Source organism: Canis aureus, chromosome 3 (assembly GCF_053574225.1).
Source record: "Canis aureus isolate CA01 chromosome 3, VMU_Caureus_v.1.0, whole genome shotgun sequence".
Lineage (NCBI taxonomy): Eukaryota > Metazoa > Chordata > Mammalia > Carnivora > Canidae > Canis > Canis aureus.
This window is the reverse complement of record NC_135613.1, coordinates 11980015-12000162: the sequence shown is the minus strand read 5'-3', so window position 1 is coordinate 12000162 and position 20148 is coordinate 11980015. Positions and strand designations below refer to the sequence as shown.

Below are 20148 nucleotides of genomic sequence, written 5' to 3'. Positions count from 1 at the left end.
TTTAAAGATTTTATTTATTTATTCACGAGAGACACACAGAGAGAGGCAGAGACACAGGCAGAGGGAGAAGCAGGCAGGACTTGATCCCAGGATGCAGGATCACAACCTGAGCTAAAGGCAGACACTCAAACACTAAGCCACCCAGGTGCCCTTAAAAAGAATATTCTTACACAAGAGATATTAATCCTAAAATCATAGACTGTGGAGCCAGACTGCTTGGGTCCAAATCTGACCTCTGCCAGTTACTAGGTCTGTGAATTTGAGCAAAGCTGCTTTAGCCTTCCTAGACTTCAGTTTCTCCATCTGTAAAATAGGGGTGATAATAGTCACTTCCTCTTTTTAAGAGGATGAAATAAGTTAATATTTAAGTGATGTGTCCAGAGCAGTGCCTGCCATGGTATACAGTTTGTAAATGCCAATTACTACTATAATGAATCCCTTTATGATAAAAACGATGCTCAAGTATTCAGCAGTCTCAAATTTAGACAAGAGGCAGAGGGAGAAGCAGGCTCCCCACCGGGAGCCCGATGGGAGACTCAATCCTGGGACTCTGGGATTACGCCCTGACCTGAAGGCAGACACACAACCACTGAGCCATGCAGGCATCCCAAGATTTCTATATAATACAAATCTTGCTTCCACTTCTGATTCTTCTCCTACATTATTTATTAGTAAAATTCCAAAACTTCCTGGACATCTATTATCATCTCAAATTCAACAGATTCAGAACCAGATTCATCATCATCAACTGACTTCCCTCCCTCCTTCCCTTTCCTTCCTTCTTTCCTTCCTTTCTCCCTCCCTCCCTCCTCCCTCCTTCCATCCTCCATTTATTGGCACTGCAGTAGACCTGGGGCATAGATAAGGCTAAGGCACTCCTTGACTTTAAGGAGCTCAGAGTTTGTTCCCAAATTGGAGAATCAAAATTTATGAGTCAAAAAGGATCTAAGTGTCCTACCTCAACATCCTAACTTTGTGTACAAGGTAACCAAAGCCAAGAGAGATCAAATGTCTTGTTTAAGGTAACATGTGCTATTGGCAAAGCCTGGAGTTAAACCCAAGATTCCTGATTTGATAATTTCCATCAAAAATGTCATAATTCTCCTAGCCACTCTAGTTCAGATCTGAGGAGACACGGGATTCCTTACCATGTCTTACCCTCAACAATGATTCAAAAGGCACTTTTATATCTTTCTTTTGAACATTTCTCACATTCCCCCATTTCCTTTGCTTTCCAACTACCAGCAGGCTGACCATCTAGGTTAGCATGACCTTCACACATTACCCTGAACTTGCCTGCAGAGATGTTCAGTCTCCCCGGTACTCGCGGCACTAGCACATGTCCCCTACCTGACCTGCACTACCCTCCCACCTCCAGTCCACCCTCCTCCAAATTGACCCACACATGGCTACCAAGATATTTCTAAAACACCTATACATGTCATGCTTCTGCTTCAATCCCTACAGTGAGGCTCCAATATACTGGACATGCTGTGTGGGAGAAGGGGTTGTGGTTATGGGGAAATACTGCTTGCACTCTATCCCCTGAAGAATCATTTCCTCTTGAACTAGTATTTCCCAAACTTATTTGACCACAGAACTTCCTTATTCCAAAGAACACACATTATCACCCCTCAGATCCAGTATTTGCAGAAACACATGTGGGAAGCAGTAGCCTACAGGCTAGAGTTCAACAGATTGGCCATGCAGGCCAGACTTCCTCTCTTCTCCTTCCCATCCTTCCATGACTGCTTGCTCCAGCAAAACTGGTTCATTCATTGCTATTGAATACTGTATACTCACAATTTCTCGAACTGGAGGTATTCTTCTTCCTTTCCACTTACCCTTCCTCCAAAATTCAGTTCAGGTCTCACCTCTTTATAAATCCCTTCCCAATTCTCTCATCCAAAACTACTGTAGCATTTATTTACTTGTACTAGAAAACCAAAATCTCAACAGTAGAAAATATGCATAGCTCACATTTCTATCAAGAAGCTAATGAAATGGCAAAATTTTGCCTATCAAATAACTTCAAATTAATTTATAAGGTAAGATTATATTCCATTCACAAGAAACACATTTCTATAAAACTATCAGGATCTTGAAGGAGGGGGAATAAAAGGAGATTTAACATCAATAAATAATTCACTATTACTGACACTGAGTTTGGCTGTTCTGACCAGAATAACTTTAGGAACATACTAGCTAAGTTCAATGCCTTCATTTTCATTTTGCAAAATTGTCAAGAACCAGCTAATGAATACTATCATGAGAAAAAAGTGAACAGTGCACAGAAAAAAACAAAATCATTACAGATGCCATAAATACCACTTATACTCTGAATATTATCCCCTTCCTGTTTCCAGTGACTTTTCACAGGATACAAACAAAATTAGTCTCATTATTTAAAAGATACCATTCTATATATCCTTATTTTAAAAATCTTTTCTTTCTAATGGTGAGAATATGCCTTGTGATAATAACACACAGTTCAGCTCCTATCTAAAATTCAAAAGCAAACATATTAAATGTCCATTTTAATACATATGTATCACTACAATCTCCATAAGAAGCTTCAAGTTATGGAAGAACTCATGAAGAGAAGGAGAGCTGAGGTAACCCTAGTCTACTTCCTCAATTGAAAATATACCAAAAATCACCTGTGGGCCTCCCACCTCCTCCTGGCCACCAATGTTTACCATTCTAGAGCCATTCATTCCCAAAAGGCTATAACAAACAGGACAGCAGTTATCGGCCTGGATCTACAATACTAGCCGGGATGAATCTTGGACTGCCGATACTCTGGACCTTACCAGTGTGTCTAACATTACCATGATTGATTGCTCCTTCTTGTCTCTGTCCAGCTCAGCCTTTGCTTGCTTAGACTTATAATGCCTTCCTAATGTTTTTTAACATCTTCTGGTTTGACCTATTATCACAGGGACCTGTCCTGTATTTCCAAGACTATATGTTCATCTTGTTTTAACCTCTTGCTGGTCTAGCCCATCATACCTGAAGATTCCTTTGCTCAGCTGTGCCCTGGACAGTCTTCTGAGGTGAGAGGAGATTTAGCCTCAAGCCATACATCCCAGATGAGACCTTTACTTCAAACAAACTGGTCCATTCATGGAGCCTTGAATTATCCCTGCCATACACATTCCCCATTTTGTTTTTCCAAAGTCCTGTCCTGTAAGACCTAGTTCAAGGCTCTGCTCCCAAGAAACCTTCCCTAATTTGGCCTATGGTAATCACCTCAACCTCTGAGCTAGCATACAGACTGTCTTCACCAGAGATTCATACAGCAGGTTTGCAAAACAATAGTCCCAAAGCATGTCTCCAAGGAGAAGGCTCTCTCTTGGAAATTATGATGTACATTATCATATTGAAAACTTAGACATCTTACAGCAAAGAAACTTTTCAAACAATATTGAACCCCCTGTTTCTTTTTCTTTTTTAAGATTTATTCATGAGAGACATAGAAAGAGAGGCAGAGACATAGGCAGAGGGAGAGCAGGCTCCAGGACCCTGGGACCATAACCTGAGCCAAAGGCAGACACTCAACCACTGAGCTACCCAGGTGCTCCTGAATACCCTATTTCTGAAACTCATTTAGCTATGGAATCCCTTTTCTATCTTCCAACCTCCAAAAACAATTTGGAAGGGGTGCATGGGTGGCTCAGTCAGTTGGGCACCCGACTCTTGATTTCAGCTCAGGTCATGATCTCAGGGTCATGGGATCAAGTCCCACATGAGGCTCCATGCTCAGTGCAGAGTCTGTTTGATCCCCTTCTCCCTCCCCACTGCTTGTACTCTATCTCTCTCAATCTGTAGATTGAATAAGTGAATAAAATCTTTAAAAAACAACAATTTGGAAGTGCAGACATTAAGAAAAAAATGCACCCACAAGCCAGTGACATTTCCCACTAGTGATCCTGCATTCTAATGTGTCCATGTGCCATATCTTCTCTCCAAATGGTTTTAATAGTAACAATCCAACAGCTCTGATTAGCTTTGGGCTTTCTCAACTTTTATTTTTAGCAAGAAAGAAAGAAAGCGTGCATGAGCAGAGAGGGAGGGGCAAAAGGAGAGGGAGAAAGAGAATCTTAAACAGGCTTTATGCCCAGTGTGGAGCCCAATGCAGAGCCCAACACAAGGCTTGATGCAGGGCTGGATCTCACAATTGTGAGATCATGATCTGAGACAAAATCAAGAGTCAGACACCTAACTGACTGAGCCACCCAAGTACCTCAAGGCTTTCTCAACTTCTACTGCTATTTTTACTCTTATATCCCTGTATGCTTGATAGGTATAAGGTCATGCACAGTGCCTAGCACATAGTAAATATAGAAGATTCTAGCCACTTTCATTTTGAAGCAGTAGGGAATGTGGTCAAGAGCTAGGTCTGTGAAATTAGACCCACCCTGTTCTAAGTCTGGCTCCGCCCTTACCAGTGAGGTTGAGGACTATGTCTCTTTTGTTCACTCATGCCTTGTACAACACATAGTGCCTACTACAGGACATAGAGTTAATAAGTATTTATTGAGTTAATTAAGGACAAAGGAACTCTCAACTCGAGTTATTTTGCCCACCAGGGGGACATTTGTGATGGCTGGAGACAGTTTGGGCTGTCACAATTAGCATCTGTTGGGTAAAGGTCAGAGAGGCTATTAAACATCCTACAATGTACAGGACAAGGAATTATCTAGCTCCAAAGGTCAACAGTGCAAAGGCTGAGAAAACCTGCCCCAGAGTCAGATTGGTCAGGGATACATTTCTAAATATGGACCCTGCTTGGCTCGGAGCAAGTTACTGAATTTTTCTAAGTCATAATTTCCTCATCTATAGCATGCAGGACTGATAATATCTTATAAGTTTTTTTTTTTTTTATCTTATGAGGTTGTTGTAAGATAACATAAACACAAATGAGATAAGTTGAGTAATGCACATGAGATGTTTAACACAGCAATTGCTGGGTAGAGAAAGTAAGATCTTTGAGCATTCTTACCATTAGCCTTCATTCACTGTCTCATAATGATATGAGGCTTTCAGCTTAAATCTTTATGTTCTCAGAATTCACTATCAATCCCAAAGTGAGTACTTTAATCAAAATAAGCCCTGCACCCCCACTTATGTTTACTGTATAATCAGATTTTATTTCCATGCTCACCAGGGGCTCAATGGTGAAAATGTTACTCAAGAAGAGCATGCTGTCTGCCTGAACCAGCCTCCTCTGATTCTCAAAGGTGCGGGAGAGAATGGAAAGACGTTCTCGGAGTGAAGGATCAATAATGCACTCTTCAAGAAACTCATCGGTCTCATTCTTTTCCTCTTTGCTCAGATCATCACAGACCCTGAAGAAAATACAGCAAATGTGAGACTCATTTTGGTACTCCCATGAATATTGTAAAGGGCTCCCCTCCAGTCCATCTGCCTGGAAATGGTCTCACCCTTCACCCTGGGGTGGTCCTTTTGTGCCCTATGTCGGTAACATATTGAGCTAAGTGACCTTGGACTTTAACCTCTCAGGAGCATCAGTTTGCTCATCATTATTCACTTGCTCTAACAAGCCCTCCTGGGCTTCCTGTTCTACTCAATGACCATTTGTTTACTCCTGAGCCGTTATGTATATTTAGTCAAATATTTTCTTTCAGATAATTATGTTTCCCAGACTGCTTTTTATATATTTAATATCTACCCTGCCTTTCACATGTGAAAAATTATTTTATTTCTTTTTAAACTTGCTTAGCTGTTAGTTACCTAGAGAACAGGCTCTGAAAGCAGCAAGGACTAGACTTGGATATTGATTTCTGCTACCATTTACTAGCTCTATGACTTTGGAGGTTCCTGAATTCCTCCCAGCCTCAATGCCTTCACCTACACAATAGAGGTAATAGGAGCTCCTCCATCATAAAGATGTGTTGAGGATAAAACATCATCAAGGACCTGGTACAGTTCCTGGGACAGAACAGGTACTCAATAAATACCATTTTCTCCCCAGGGTCAATCATAGGCAACTACCAAGCTGTAAAGCTTATAAAATGCTCAAATCACACTTAAAGACACCTCCTTTTTTCTCTCCTTCTAGCTTTTAATATCATGATAAGTCAAAAAAGCAGCCTTCCCCCAACCCTCTCCTCATTGTTCTCACAAAACTGTGTTCACACTACTCCTAGTACGTGTTAGTTACTTCATCTGCACTTCGAAGACTAGATTTTATCTCTTTCCAGGACATAGAACCATTTTCCCAGCATTTTGCTGGTATTGCCAATGGTGAGAGACAATTTATTCAGCTAAGTGAGTGCTCAGTAAGAACATGAGTCACTGAATTCCTGTCTCAGCCCCAACTACTTTCTAAACGACTTCAAGCAGACTGTATGTTCAGCAATGCCAAACAGCTCTTTTTAATAACTTTAGTATGCAGGGTCCCTTGGTCACAGAGCACAAAGAAGTCAAAGAAATGGGTTCAATGTGTTCTGGTCCCATGAAGAAAGCACCCTGTGCTTCCTTTCCATGGCTAGCTGGAAAGCAGTGTCCAAGGTAACCAGAAGAGCAGTCCTTCTACACTGCTGGGCAGAGCTGGACAAATTAAAGAGAAATCAGTCCACAGAAAGAAAGGAAGTCACTTACTCCTGTGAGTGGATTTTATACCTACTTTTGGGAAAATATCCTGAAGAAACAGTCATGGATATGAACAGTAACACAGCCAGAAAGATGTTTATCAAAGTGCTAGCAATAATACTAACAGATGTGGGTAAATTTGATAGGAGAGATCAAAGGATTGGTTAAACACATAATAGGAATCACAAACATTACATTTCTCTAGGGGGTTATAGTGTGGAAATAATACATCTTATATGGACCAAGGATGATAATGCTGCATGAACTGATGAGCATGATTTTACTCAAATCTTACAAGAGAAAACAAAAGAGAATAAAACAAAAATTCCCAAAAGGTCTTCTCCTACATTGCTATGACTCACGAGTCACTCACAGCCACATGATGTGAAGCGGGTCATAATGTATCATCCTCTTTGCCCTCTGATTAGAGAACTGGGCTGTGGCTGAGTCTAAGAAGGGAAAGTGAAACACCTTGAACTGAACTGTGAACTGAACTGAGTCCAGCAAGACTTCTATAAACCTCAGTCGATTGTTTGGCCATCTAGTCCTCCTGATACCTATTGTCTCCTATGTTCAGAGGTGCTTCTGTTTTACAGAGGAGGAAACCTCTCATCAGAGAACATAACAACACACTAGCCTTTTCTCTCAGTAAAACCATGGATTTAAGTCATTTTATAAATGGTCAGGCAACAAATACAGTCCAGCCTATGGACTACAATGAATGGGAAAGCCTTGTGTCTCAGTAATGAAACAGTAATGCTCCCTCATAATGAGGTGCTAGAGACCCTGTTCCTTGCAGCACCCCCAAGAAGTGTAACTGGATGCTGAGGAGATTAAAAACTAAAAGCTTTGGCTTTCCAGAAAGAAATACTCTCATGTACACACTTGGCATGGAAAAGATGAAGTCATCCATCTTCAAATGGACCGTGTGAACCTGGACATCGAGCAACTTTGTAATGACTATTATAAACTGAAGACTAGGTCCTCCTTCCTGTTTACCAAGTACCACTCAAGTCTTCAGATTCCTCAGTGACCTTAGGGAAGAGATGAGGCCCCCAAACACAAGTAAGATTAAATTTATTATTAGCCAGGTGGTAAGCTCAAAGCCCAAATGAAATTGATCTATCCAGAGAAACATGTCCTTTCCTGCACCTGAATGTTGTGAAATAAATCCATGCTGACAACCTTGTGGAGGTTCCATTGAGGATTCTGAGAGTTCTTGTATAAAACAAATCTAGAATTAGAGCCAAATGCTACTGAAACAATGGCCATGACTTTCATGGAGAAATGGGGAGCAAAAATCCTCAAGAGCCCATGCCAAGTCTCTGAATCTAATAAATTGTGATAAGAATGAGTATGAAAGAATCTTGTAGGATGTTTTATAATCCCTTAGGACAAGAGAGAGGAAGTAGAGAGAGATGAATGCAGCTTCTATTTCTGAAGAGATTAATTTCTCTGCAAGTCCCAGAAAAAAAGTCAACAAAGAAAAAGACCCAAAAGATAATTTTTTTAAAGCTCCCTATATCTCATTCTGAAGGCTTTTAAAAAATGAAAAAATAAAAACAAAATTTTTCAAAGCCCAAAACTTCTTCTCAGGGGGAGTAACATCTTCATTGTCAGAGTCTAGAGCCTGGGATTAGCCTAAGGTTCTCAAATATGAACATATGTCCTAATGTTGGTACCAACATGTTTTGGTTTGGTAGGTAAAGAGGAAGTCATCCTTCTTGGAATGGAAATAATAATTGCCAGAAAGGAATAGGATTTCCTATTTTTGATTAGGGCTAGAATTCCTCCACAGAGAGAATAGATACCCAAGCCTTGACCCAAGTCACATCATAAAGAGGCTAGAGGAATGAGGTGACTGCGTGGCACAGTCAGTTCAGTGTCTGACTCTTAGTTTCAGCTCAGGTCATGATCTTGGGGTCCTGAGATTGAACTTCAAGTCGACTCTGCTCTCAGTGTGGAGTCTGCCTGAGACTCTTTTCTCCCTCTCCCTCTGCCTCCCTACTCATTCTCTCTCTTTCTTTAAATAAATAAATAAATAAATAAATAAATAAATAAATAAATAAATCTATCTTTAAGAAAAAAATAAGATTCTGATGGCCAGAAACCACAATGACTAGAATAGGGTCTTGAGGGTATCCATTAAAGTGATTAGCATTTTCAACATGCTCATTGAGCAACTTTTAGATCCTGTAAGATGAATGCCTTAGGACAACCTTTAAGCCATATTATAACTGGACAGCAGTGGGCAGACTCTTGAGTATCACCTAAAAATCTTCACTGAAGTCTTTTATTTTTATTTTTAATTTTTAAAGATTTATTTGTTCATGAGACACAGAGAGAGAGGCAGAGACATAGGCAGAGGGAGAAGCAGGCTCCATTCAGGGAGCCCAGTGTGGGACCCAATCCCGGATCCCAGGATCATGCCCTGATCCAAAGGCAGATGCTCAACTGCTGAGCCACCCAGGTGTCCCTACACTGAAGTTTTAAATTTTAGGTCCTTGGGGAGCTGAAAATGGAAACTTTTCCTCTCAAAGTGTACATGAGCCCATTTAGAACAGATCCTCTCTGCTCCAAGTTGAAGACCAAACTAAATGTTCAGGAAAGAGCAAACCTGTCTGTATTTGTCTTGCTTTTCAAGAGAATGGGCATTCCATGGTTAGTTATGTCCAGGACAAAAATTCATGACTAATAACATGAACTTCAATTTTAAAAATACATTAAAAAAGGGAAAGTTATGGCATGCTTGGGGATATATCAAGGAACAAGAAAGGCATAAGACGGAAAAGATATCCTCACCAAACAAGAAACTGGGCATAAATGGCCTATTTACCCTCTAACTCTATTTCCCCTCTTGCCCTGACCATCTGACCCTAGGAAAGGGGCAAGGAGAAGGTAAAGAACAGCATATTCAATAACCTCTTCACTTAAATCAACCAATACAGTTTGGAGAAACAGGAGTTGTGTTGCCATGTGTCACCAAAAGTGAAAATGGACGTATTCTTATTTGGTCATCTGAAGCCACTTTTCAAGTTCATTGTTTAATGGAGGAGCATCAATGATCAAAGTAGGCTTCCAATCACCATTATGAAAACGCTATTCCACATTATTCCTTTGCTACAAAAAATTTGCTAGAGGAACTAATAGAGCAAGAAAGATAGCAAAAGAAGGACAACACAAGAGAAAAGGAAGAATAAGCCTCAGGATGATATGAAAGAGATAAGGGGTATGAATACTGAGGGTAGTAAAGTAAAGGAAAAAAAGAAAGAATGTCCATTCATGCATAGTTAAAAATATATTCTCTATTCCTGGAACTCTGATAATAATTGGTTTAAGTTTTTCTTGAGTTTCACTGTTGAAATTGACTTCCTTAAACACTTTTTGGACATTGGCGTGGCATCAGTCATGTCTTATACATGTAGTCAAACGCACATAGCTGAAGGTAAAGCTGGCTTTCCTACTGATAGTGTATACCTATTCTCCCTAAAAGATTATGCCCACAGGCCAAGCAGGATATTGAAACACTATTTACTAGAGTTTCTTCATTTGTACCTGCTTTCCCATTTTATCTTTAAGTATGCCTGGACCATTTTGATTGTTGGTACACTCACGAAAGAGGGAATCAGGATAAATGAAGGAGTAGATGAGCAGTTTCCTCTTGCCTTTTTGAACCACTGGTATTTCTATACTATGAGGCAAACTGAAGTTTTTAGGCAGGAAAGACTTTTCTTTTCCCACTTTTTAAAGATGGCACAGTGGTAATCCAGTGATTAAAGCTCATTGTCTGAATGATAAAGCTTCTGGTCCACTGTGTCCTGCCATTGTCACAGCTCCTTCTGATTCAATTAGGGACAGCACACTGGGGGATTTCTGCCTGGTTTCCATGGACCTAAGATTTTTATTTTTATCACATACTAACTTGGTTTTAAACAAAGCTTTGAAGCTTCCCAGGGCTAATCTTTAATGAAAATGGAGAGGCAAATAAAAAAGGCTGAAATAAATTCCAATGAAAGCAGCAAAAGTGCTAATTCAGGGAGGGTAGAAGGAGATAAAAATGAAAATGGACTTTAAAAGAGGCAGGGATAGATTCAGTAAAAAGAAATATTCAAAATTTAACCATGATGAGATTAGTTTAAAAGGTTTGGTTTGCCACTTTATTAATTTTCTCCACTGCCTTAAGTACTTTAAAAAGTAGAAGATTAAAGATACCAACAAGAAATCATTATTAAATTATATGGTTAGCAGGGATTTAGCAATGCTACTAAAACTGAGAATATAAAAGCCATTATATCTAAGCTCTTCTTTTTCCTCATTCTTCATATTTTCTGGAAATATTTCCTCACTGAAAAAAAAAATCCACACTGATCTCAATCCAAGAGATTATTTTTAGAAACTATGAAATCTGACCAATCTGATTAGAGTTGTGAAACAAAATACAGACCTGTAGGTTAATTTTGAGAGACTAGTGAAAAAGGATTTATTTGGTCTTTAAAATCCAGGAGTTTAGCTACTAATAAATTATAATCAGGTTAAGATTAACCGGGGATGGACAACATTGTGTTCCTCAATTCAAGTTCTTTAAATGAAAAAAAGGAACATCATACACCAGAACCAAGTTTATAAAAATCTGATCTTGAATTGGTTAAAAACTTACCACCAATGTCATAGATTTTTTCATAATAACTAAGCTTTATGTTCCTCCAAATTACAGCATATTGGTAGTTTTTCTTACAAACCTGCATTTTTCTCTGTCTTCCTCTTCCTGAGTAGCAAATATCTTCCACTGGAAATGGGCAATGATGTTGCTGCGGTTGTGAATTGTTACAGTACGCTGACTGGCCAGAGATATGTAGGTTTTCTCAATGAACAATGAATTCCGGTCCAGCCTTATATTCATGTCTATGGCAGCTCCATATAGAGATAAAAAGACTTTTTCACCTAGAAATCAACAAAGTGCAAATACCCCTTGAGATTTATTCTAAAATGAGCTACTAGCTCTTTTTTCCCCCAAGGTGAAGTTATAGCACAAGCATTAGACATTTTATTCTTTTTCTTCCCCCCTCATCAATCCGGAGATCAGACATGATCAGAAAACTTAAATATTATGTTTGGTGCAGTTATAGAGAATCAAACTATCTTATTTGGTCACTGTAAAAAAAACACATAAAATATGAACTGTTACAGTGGATGTTACAAGACCTTTTCTTCTTTGAAAATTTTTTAAAATTTTTATTTATTTATGAGAAAAAGAGAGAGAGCAAGCATGGGGAAGAGTAGAAGGAGAGAGACAACCAGACTCTGCATGAGTGTAGAGCCCAACAAGGGGCTCAATCTCAGGACCCTGGGATCATGAACTGAGCTGAAACCAAGAGTCAGATACCTAACCGACTGAGCCACCCAGGTGCCCCTTCATGGTAGTATTTTAAAATCCTACAGCCGGACTATGAGGGCACCATGAGTTCTAGAATTATAACCACATGTCTCATCTTTATCCCAAGCATGAGCTGGAATTTTGATTCTTAAAGTAGCTGTACAAGTATATCTAAGAAGAGCTGTTCAGGATGCAGGGATCTAAGTCCAACCAAAGGGGATCAGAAAGAAAGAATTAATAACTTCATTAGTAAAACAAACAAACAAACAAAAAACCTCAACAAACAACTATTTAAAAAGAATCACTTCCTTAAGCAACAACAATTAAAACAATGAAACACACACACTATATCTAGGTAGTAGTTACATAGAAAGAAAACAAAATAGAAAGACCAAAGTTATGTTTAAATTTTTAAATGTTTAATGTTAAGAACACCTTTATTCAGCATACTACTTTAAGTTCCTGACTTCATTCAAGATCCACCAATTCCCTTGATTCTAAATAGCATAACACATGAGCTCCTTAGCTCCCAAGAAGATACAAACTTATAAACTATGTTCCATCTGATCTCTGCAATGTCACAGCTGGTGCCTCACTCTGATATCAGAGTAGAAAAAGGAAATACTTAAATACCATGAATGTCCTGTTGATCTGTGCTGCTATAATTTTAATGAGAACCCAGAAAGCATAAGGGCTATGCCTTATTTTTTAGCACATATTTCTGCTTCATTCACCATTATATTAACCAAGCAGACACTTAGTAAATAACACCTTATACAGAGCAAACATCCTTTATACTCTAACACTTTGAACACAGCAAAACTTTCTCCAAAGTGTAAAGAAACAGTATCTAGGCATTTGACTCTAAAATTTAAACTTTAAAAATGAATAAAGTAAAATTTTCAAATTATAAAAGCATATACTGTGAAAATAAAATGTCTTCTTCTCTTCATTCAATCCTAGAACAGCTTTTCAAAGGTATGAGTTGTTAATATTTTCATGTATCCCTTCCCAAATAAGGGTATGCACTCTTGCCAACTTTTAAACTTTCTAATGAGCTAAATTTAATAATATGATAAGTGAAAAAAATCATTATTGTTTTAATTTGCATAGTCTTAATTTGGGATGATGTTGAACATCTTTTCATTGATTAAAGACTTTTTTTCTCTGAGATGGTTATTATAGCATTGGTCATTTTCCTTTTGAGAAGTTTACCTTTTGCTTATTGATTTGTGACATTTTTTTGATATTAAAAAATTAGCTCTTTGTCATATATGTTGCATATTTTTCCCTTGTTAGATATTTGGATTTCTTTATGACTTTTTTCTGAATAAGTCTTTTTTTTCTTAGTCTTTATGTAGTCTATTTTAATTCTTTTCCTTATGGCCTTTAAAAATAAGTTTATATTTTTTAAAATTACATTTTTAACCTCATCTTGCACCTTCTCTTTAAAAGTAGTTCTTTTCTTAAAGAAACTAAGGAGACCATAAATAGGTCTGGTTCAATAAACACATGAGCCCCTTGGCTCTTAATAGGTCTGTTAAAATGAGACATAGGTGATTTTCTTTTTCTAGCAGTGATAAAGTAGGTTATGTTAATAGACTTTCCTGCTAAAATAACCTTAAAATCTGGACAAACATCTTAAAGTCACTTCAGAACCATGGTGATAGTAACAATAAAATAAGTAGCAAATGAATAAAATATTTAAGTGTTCAATATTAAACCACAAAAGTAGAACAACACATAAGAAAATTTCCTTGTAACTTTTGAGGGGAAAGTTTTCTAACTATGTCCCAATATCCAGATTCCTCTAAAAAGTATTAAGAATTTTGATTACATAAAAATGAAAAAAGAAATTTTGGGGTGCCTGAGTGGCTCAGTTGGCTAATGTCCAAACTCTTGATCTCAGCTCAGGTCTTGATCTCAGGGTTGTGAGTTCAGACCCCACATTGGGCTCCACACTGGGGGAACCTACTGTAAAATAAAAGGAAAAAGAAATCTTGGAGGTGCAAAAATTTAAATAAAAACAAAAGAACAAGTGGTTAAAATATTTGCAACTCAATCCCCAAACATGTAAATAAGTCGTAGAAATCAATAAGACAATCCAGTACAAGATTGGGATAGAGTTGCAAAAAAAGAAATATACAGGTCCCCCATATGTATCAAAAGATGCTCAACTTCACTCCTAGTAAGTGATACCACTTTCCCCAAACACATTGGGTAGAACAAAAGTTTGAGAACTTTTGAGAACTCCTAGTAAGTGATACCATTTTCCCCAAACACATTGGGTAGAACAAAAGTTTGAGAATATAATCTGTTGTCAAGACTGTAGGGAGAAGGCACTCTTATACATTGCCATGGGAATACAAAATGGTACCATTCTTCCTCACTCAATGGAGTGAATTTGGTGACACAGATTAAAATATACATCAAAAAATAAAAATAAAACAAAATAAATATCTATCAAGCTTACAAAACAACTTACCCTCTGGCCTACTTCTAGGAAATTATCCTATAGATGAGTTAGAACAAGATCAAGAGTATTCATTACAGCATTGTCCTTAATAACTACAGAGTAGAAACAGCCAGGGGCGGCCTGGTGGCTCGGCGGTTTAGCACCTGCCTTCGGCCCAGGGCCTAATCCTGGAGACCCAGGATTGAGTCCCACGTCTGGCTCCCTGCATGGAGCCTGCTCCTCCCTCTGCCTGTGTCTCTGCCTCTCTCTCTCTCTCTCTCTCTCTCTCAAGAATAAATGAATAAAATCTTTAAAAAAAAAAAAAAAAAGAAACAGCCACCAAATACCTAAATAATCTGTGCTACACCTAAAAGTGGAATGCCATGCAGGTATAAAAGTACAGAGTGATATGGAAAGATCTCCAGGATATATGATTAAGTGGAAAAAGTAAGGTTTAGAACTATTCACATAGTATGCTATTTTTATATAGGGAAGGAAAATAAAAATATGCATTCATGTTTGCATCTATGTACATAAAAACACTGGAATAAAATAAGAGCCGGGGGAGGGTGGTAAATGAGGTAAAGTAGAAATGACACCTCTCAATGTACACTTTTAATATATTGCTTTAATTTTTGAACACATGAATATGTTACTCATCCAAAAAATTTTTTAAGTGGGTTTCCAACCAGTGCATTTAATTTTCTATTCATTTTTTATAGATTTTATTTATTTATTTGACAGAGAGTGAGAAAGCACAAGCAGCAAGAGTGGGAATGGGAGAAGCAGAATCCCAGCTAAGTAGGGAGCCTGATGTGGAGCTCAATCCCAGCACCCTGGGCTCATGACCTGAGCAGAAGGAAGGCAGACACTCAACCAACTAAGCCACCCAGGCACCTCACTTATCCAAAACTTTAATATAAAGAAGGATGATAGGGTCTTCAAGAAACATGTAAAGCTGCCAGATAGCACTAGTAATGAGAGAAATATAAAATAAAATACCATTTCATAACCATCAGATTAAGAAAAATCAAATAGTTTGGCAATACTGTTTTGGCACTATATTAAGGATGTAGAAAAACAAGAATTTCCATATACTGCTGATGAGGCTACAAATTGGTGAAACCACTTGACTAACCAATTTAGTTTCCAATAAAGCTCAAGATACACTTGTCCTATAACTCTGCTGTTGCACTTCTTAAAGAAAATCTCATACAGCTGCACAAGACATATACAGAGATACTCATTGTGGCATTGTTGGTAATAGCAGAAAACTAGGGAAAACATCCTAATATTGGATAGGAGAATAGATAGATTGTAGCATGTTCACATGCTGGAGTGCACTACATTAGTTAAAATGAATCAGAGCTGTATGGATCTATGTGTTTAGATCTTTAAAACATAATGTTAAATGAAAATATCAAGTTGAGAAACAGTAAATAGGGATCCCTGGGTGGCGCAGCGGTTTGGCGCCTGCCTTTGGCCCAGGGCGCGATCCTGGAGACCCGGGATCGAATCCCACGTCGGGCTCCCGGTGCATGGAGCCTGCTTCTCCCTCTGCCTGTGTCTCTGCCTCTCTCTCTCTCTGTATGACTATCATAAATAAACAAAAATAAATTAAAAAAAAAAGAGAGAAACAGTAAATACTGTAATATCATTTATGTGAAGTTTAAAACTACTTGAGAAGAGTGCCTAAGTGGCTCAGTCAGTTAAGCAGCTAACTCTTGGTTTTGGCTCAGGTCACAATTTCAGTGTCATGAGATTAAATCCCATGTAAGGCTCTGTGCTCAGTGTAGAGTCGACTTGTCCCACTCCCTCCCTCTCTGCTACTCTCATCACACGCTCTCTCTCTCTCTCAAATAAATAAAATCTTTAAAAAAACTACTTGAAGCAATAACATATGTTATTTATGGATAAATATATAAAAATAGCATAAAAATGTACCCTATACAGCTCCTCTGAGGACCAAGCCAAGGGAATTAGAACAGGATAAAGTAATGAGATGACTTCAAATCTGTAACCAGTTTAGATATCCATAAAATAAAACATCTGAAAAAAATGTGTATAGTAAAATGTTGAGATGTGTTAAATATGATGGTTGTTGATTATATTATTTGTGTAGTGGTTATTTGAAGTATTTCATCACTTAAAATTCTAATCAAGGAAAAAGATATCCAAGGGCTTAATTATTTCATACAAATCTCAGGGTCAGAGGGACTAATGTCATCAATTTTAGTTGCTCACTGCAAAACTGTTCCTTCCAGAAATATAGCAAAAGCCATTATACTCTTTTTAAAAACCATCTAATATTGATTTTTTTCAATCCATCTTCCAAAAATCATCAGATCTACGCAGTACAGGAAGCAATAACTCTTGTCTCCATAGCTTTAGGGACTTGACTTGCTTTGTACACCCACTTTCCTGAAGATAGCCCTAAAAAGTGTTCCCAAACCCTAGCTACTTAGAAAACTGGTAGGATGAAGGGATGTTATACCTGTCAGAATGAACAAAGTTACTGTTCCCCAGCATTGGTATTTTTGTGTCTCATTGGAGTGCCTGTTCTCACTCGGCTTCCTATTTGGTTTCTGGGGTTGAATGTTGCAATCATTGTAGATGAGGTTAGCCATCGTCATTTATTATGTCCTAGTAAAAATATGTTTTGTGGAAGTATCATTACCTCTTGCTAGTTTTACTACTATCAGTCAAGCAAAAATATATATGGACAAAACTGAGTTTACAAAAAAAATATGAAGCTACCCATATACACAATACACTTCATACTGTGGTTTCAGCACTTTCAGACAAGAGAGGGCAATAAATAAAATATATGAGTGGAGCCACAGATTCTCTACGAACTAGCAAATTGATGGAAAGAGTATTTCTCATCTCTTATTCACTATAGGCTCAAATTCACCATGCAAGTGAATTGCTGAATCAAACTTCTTCAGAAGTGCTCTTTCTTTGAAGGGTTCAAGAAGTAACCTACAAGACTTAACTGAGCTTACCCAGCACATGAGTGGCAATGTCACAGTCAGTATTCTTCCTCTACATGAAAAACAGTGTAGGATTACAGAATGTATGCTGGCCTCAGAGGACATCCAAGACCTGAGTTCAAGTTCCAGCTTTACTTAGGGGTACAGTTATTCAATTCCTCTGGGCTACAGCTTACTTATCTCTAAAATTAAAGGAGTTACATAAACACAGAGAACAATATGGTAGTTGCAAGGGAGGGGGAGTGAAGTAAGTGAAGGGTATTAAGAGGTACAAACTCAGTTTTAAAATAAGTCACAGGAATGAAAAGTACAGCATAGGGAATATAGTCAATGATACTGTAATGATTTTGTATGTGACAGATGGCAACTATACTTATCAGTGGTGCACATTTTGTGATGTATATAAATGCCCAATCACTATGTTGTATACCTGAAACTGATACAACATGGTGTGTCAACTATACATCAAAAGTTTCTAAAAATAAAATAAAATAAATGGAGTTAGGAGATGTCCTCTAATGTTCCTTTAAATACAAACACCTAATGACTTGAGTCTTCACTTGCTATGTAATTTAAAGAAAGCTCATTCCACTCTCCTAAACAATCCCTGACCATCCGTTTGTCCAAGCTTCTGCTATTCCCTACTCTAAGCTATGGAATAAGAAATGAAGAAAAGAAAATTTGGTCAAGGAATGTTTCCATTGCCTCTGAAACCTCGTGAAAACATTTACTCTTTTACCATAACTATGTTTTGCTAGGTTTTCCAATTAAAACAGCACACACTTATAATTAATTATAACAATCACACAATTGAAACAAAGCTTATGCAGATGAGTCTGCACAGGTATATCCAGATACATATTATTTAGTAGTTTCAACTATAAAGTAACATTGAACTCAATTACTTACTATGTTCTATTTTGGTATTCCTTTATTGGCCTTTAGTAGAAAAAAAAGAACTTCTCTATGGTTTATTAGAGAACAATATATAAATGACTATAAAGCTGTCCTGTGAAATACTAATATTATGATTACTTGTATCTTTAATAATAATTCATCATCGTGCCTTTGTGGGAAAAGAACCTATTTGCCAACTTCTGACTCCTGAATTGAAATATCTCCTTTTCAGTAAGAGACATAATACTTAAAAAATGCTGAGTAAGTGCATCAGCTCTATTTCCTGATTATGCCAGCGGTTAATGTCACCTCTAAGGTGACAGCAACCTCACCAGCCATTGAATAAAGAAGAACACTTCTATGTTCCTACTTCTAGGGTTCATTTAAGTAACCAAAGGTTTAATAAGAATGTCTTTTTTCTTAAAGTCTATTCTAAATACTAATATCTCCTTGAACCCTTAGATTATATAGTTTCTCAATACTCAGTTGAAAAGTGTAAAACATAAGCAATTAATCATTTATTTGTCTTTTAACAGTCAAATAATATTTTCACACCTCAGTTTTATTGAAATGATAGAATTATTTAACTCATTTGTTTTGTTTCTATTTTTGTTTTATTTTGTTGTTAAGAAAGTAGTCTTGAGTAATTGTGTTCCTAATCTTTTTTGGAGGAATTAGTTTGTAAAAGGAATCAAGTTACTTTAGTCCTTCTGTTTTGGACTATAATAAAAAGGTAACTAAATTATTTCTGGGGTAGAATCAATTCCCTAAACAAACTTAGTTTCACCTCAGAAAGGCATCCTTAGGAGAAAGGAGGGAAGAGTTCTGGTTCAAGTAAACGTTGATGAGTAAAATATTAGATATTGGTGAAATTTACACTCAAGTTCCTTAATTACTAGAACACTGGTTCAAACCCTGGTTGATGAAAAATAAAAATCTCCTTGCTGCATTTATTAAGGATTTATAACCAATGGAGAACCAGCTACTGAAGGGCATAAATACAACTGTTAGACTTGTGATTGAGTACTTCCCACTGAGGATTATCAATGCTCCTCCTTCTGGAACATTGTTTGAGGACATGTGAAAAAAAAACATGCTAACTTTCCCTCCTCAAATCAATTCAAACAGCTGCAGAAAGTTCAATCAGATCCTTATTTAGTGAAATGAGAAAGCAATGATCATGGCTGTTTGGAAAAGCTCCATGATTAATTGTGTTTAAACAGTCATTACTGTTTTTCACTAATGAAAGGTTATAGGTTCCGGTCATTGATAACCCACAATACGGATGAAAGCATATTCTTATCAGCAGTTCATTTCATGTAAAGAAGAATGCTACAAGATAGTTTACCTCTATCTGCATCTTTAGAAAATGACTTTGTGAACCAAAGTTGACACTAGAATCTCAAAGTGTGGAAATTGACTTTGCCATGGGGATTAAATTTTAATACACAATTATTTGTTTCCTTTAGCACAGGACTATAAATGTAAGTACGGGTATCAATTCAAATACTTAGCGAAAAGTTAAAATCTAGATTGAAGGCCATTGGGATAAAGCAGCTGCATTTACTTCCTTAATCAATGTAAAAATGTTTAGGTAATAATATGAGAGACTAGGGAGATGATCCACTCTGATGGAAAAAGCACTGCACGGGAGGTTAGAGTCTGAGCCTGGGTTATAATTATGCTTGTGCTACTTGAGCAACCTTGGGCAAGACACTTAATTTCTTACAGCTTCAGTTTTTCATCTGTAAAATTTAAGGACTAGATTTGGTTATTAGTTAAGTCTTCTGTCAAGCTTTGATTCTATTGAT

At 37.5% G+C, this 20148-nt stretch overlaps 1 protein-coding gene across 7 annotated transcripts in view; it reads right to left on the bottom strand.

The window, feature by feature from the left end:
- Positions 1-20148, bottom strand: part of HYDIN (HYDIN axonemal central pair apparatus protein) — a 384136-nt gene that overhangs the window by 245692 nt on the left and 118296 nt on the right. For all 7 annotated transcript variants that reach the window (XM_077889901.1, XM_077889900.1, XM_077889907.1 and 4 more), the window contains 2 exons: positions 11358-11559; positions 5168-5351 (listed from right to left, as the gene is read on the bottom strand). In XM_077889901.1, coding sequence (XP_077746027.1) covers positions 5168-5351; positions 11358-11559 — 386 coding nt within the window. The remainder of the gene's footprint in view (positions 1-5167; positions 5352-11357; positions 11560-20148) is intronic.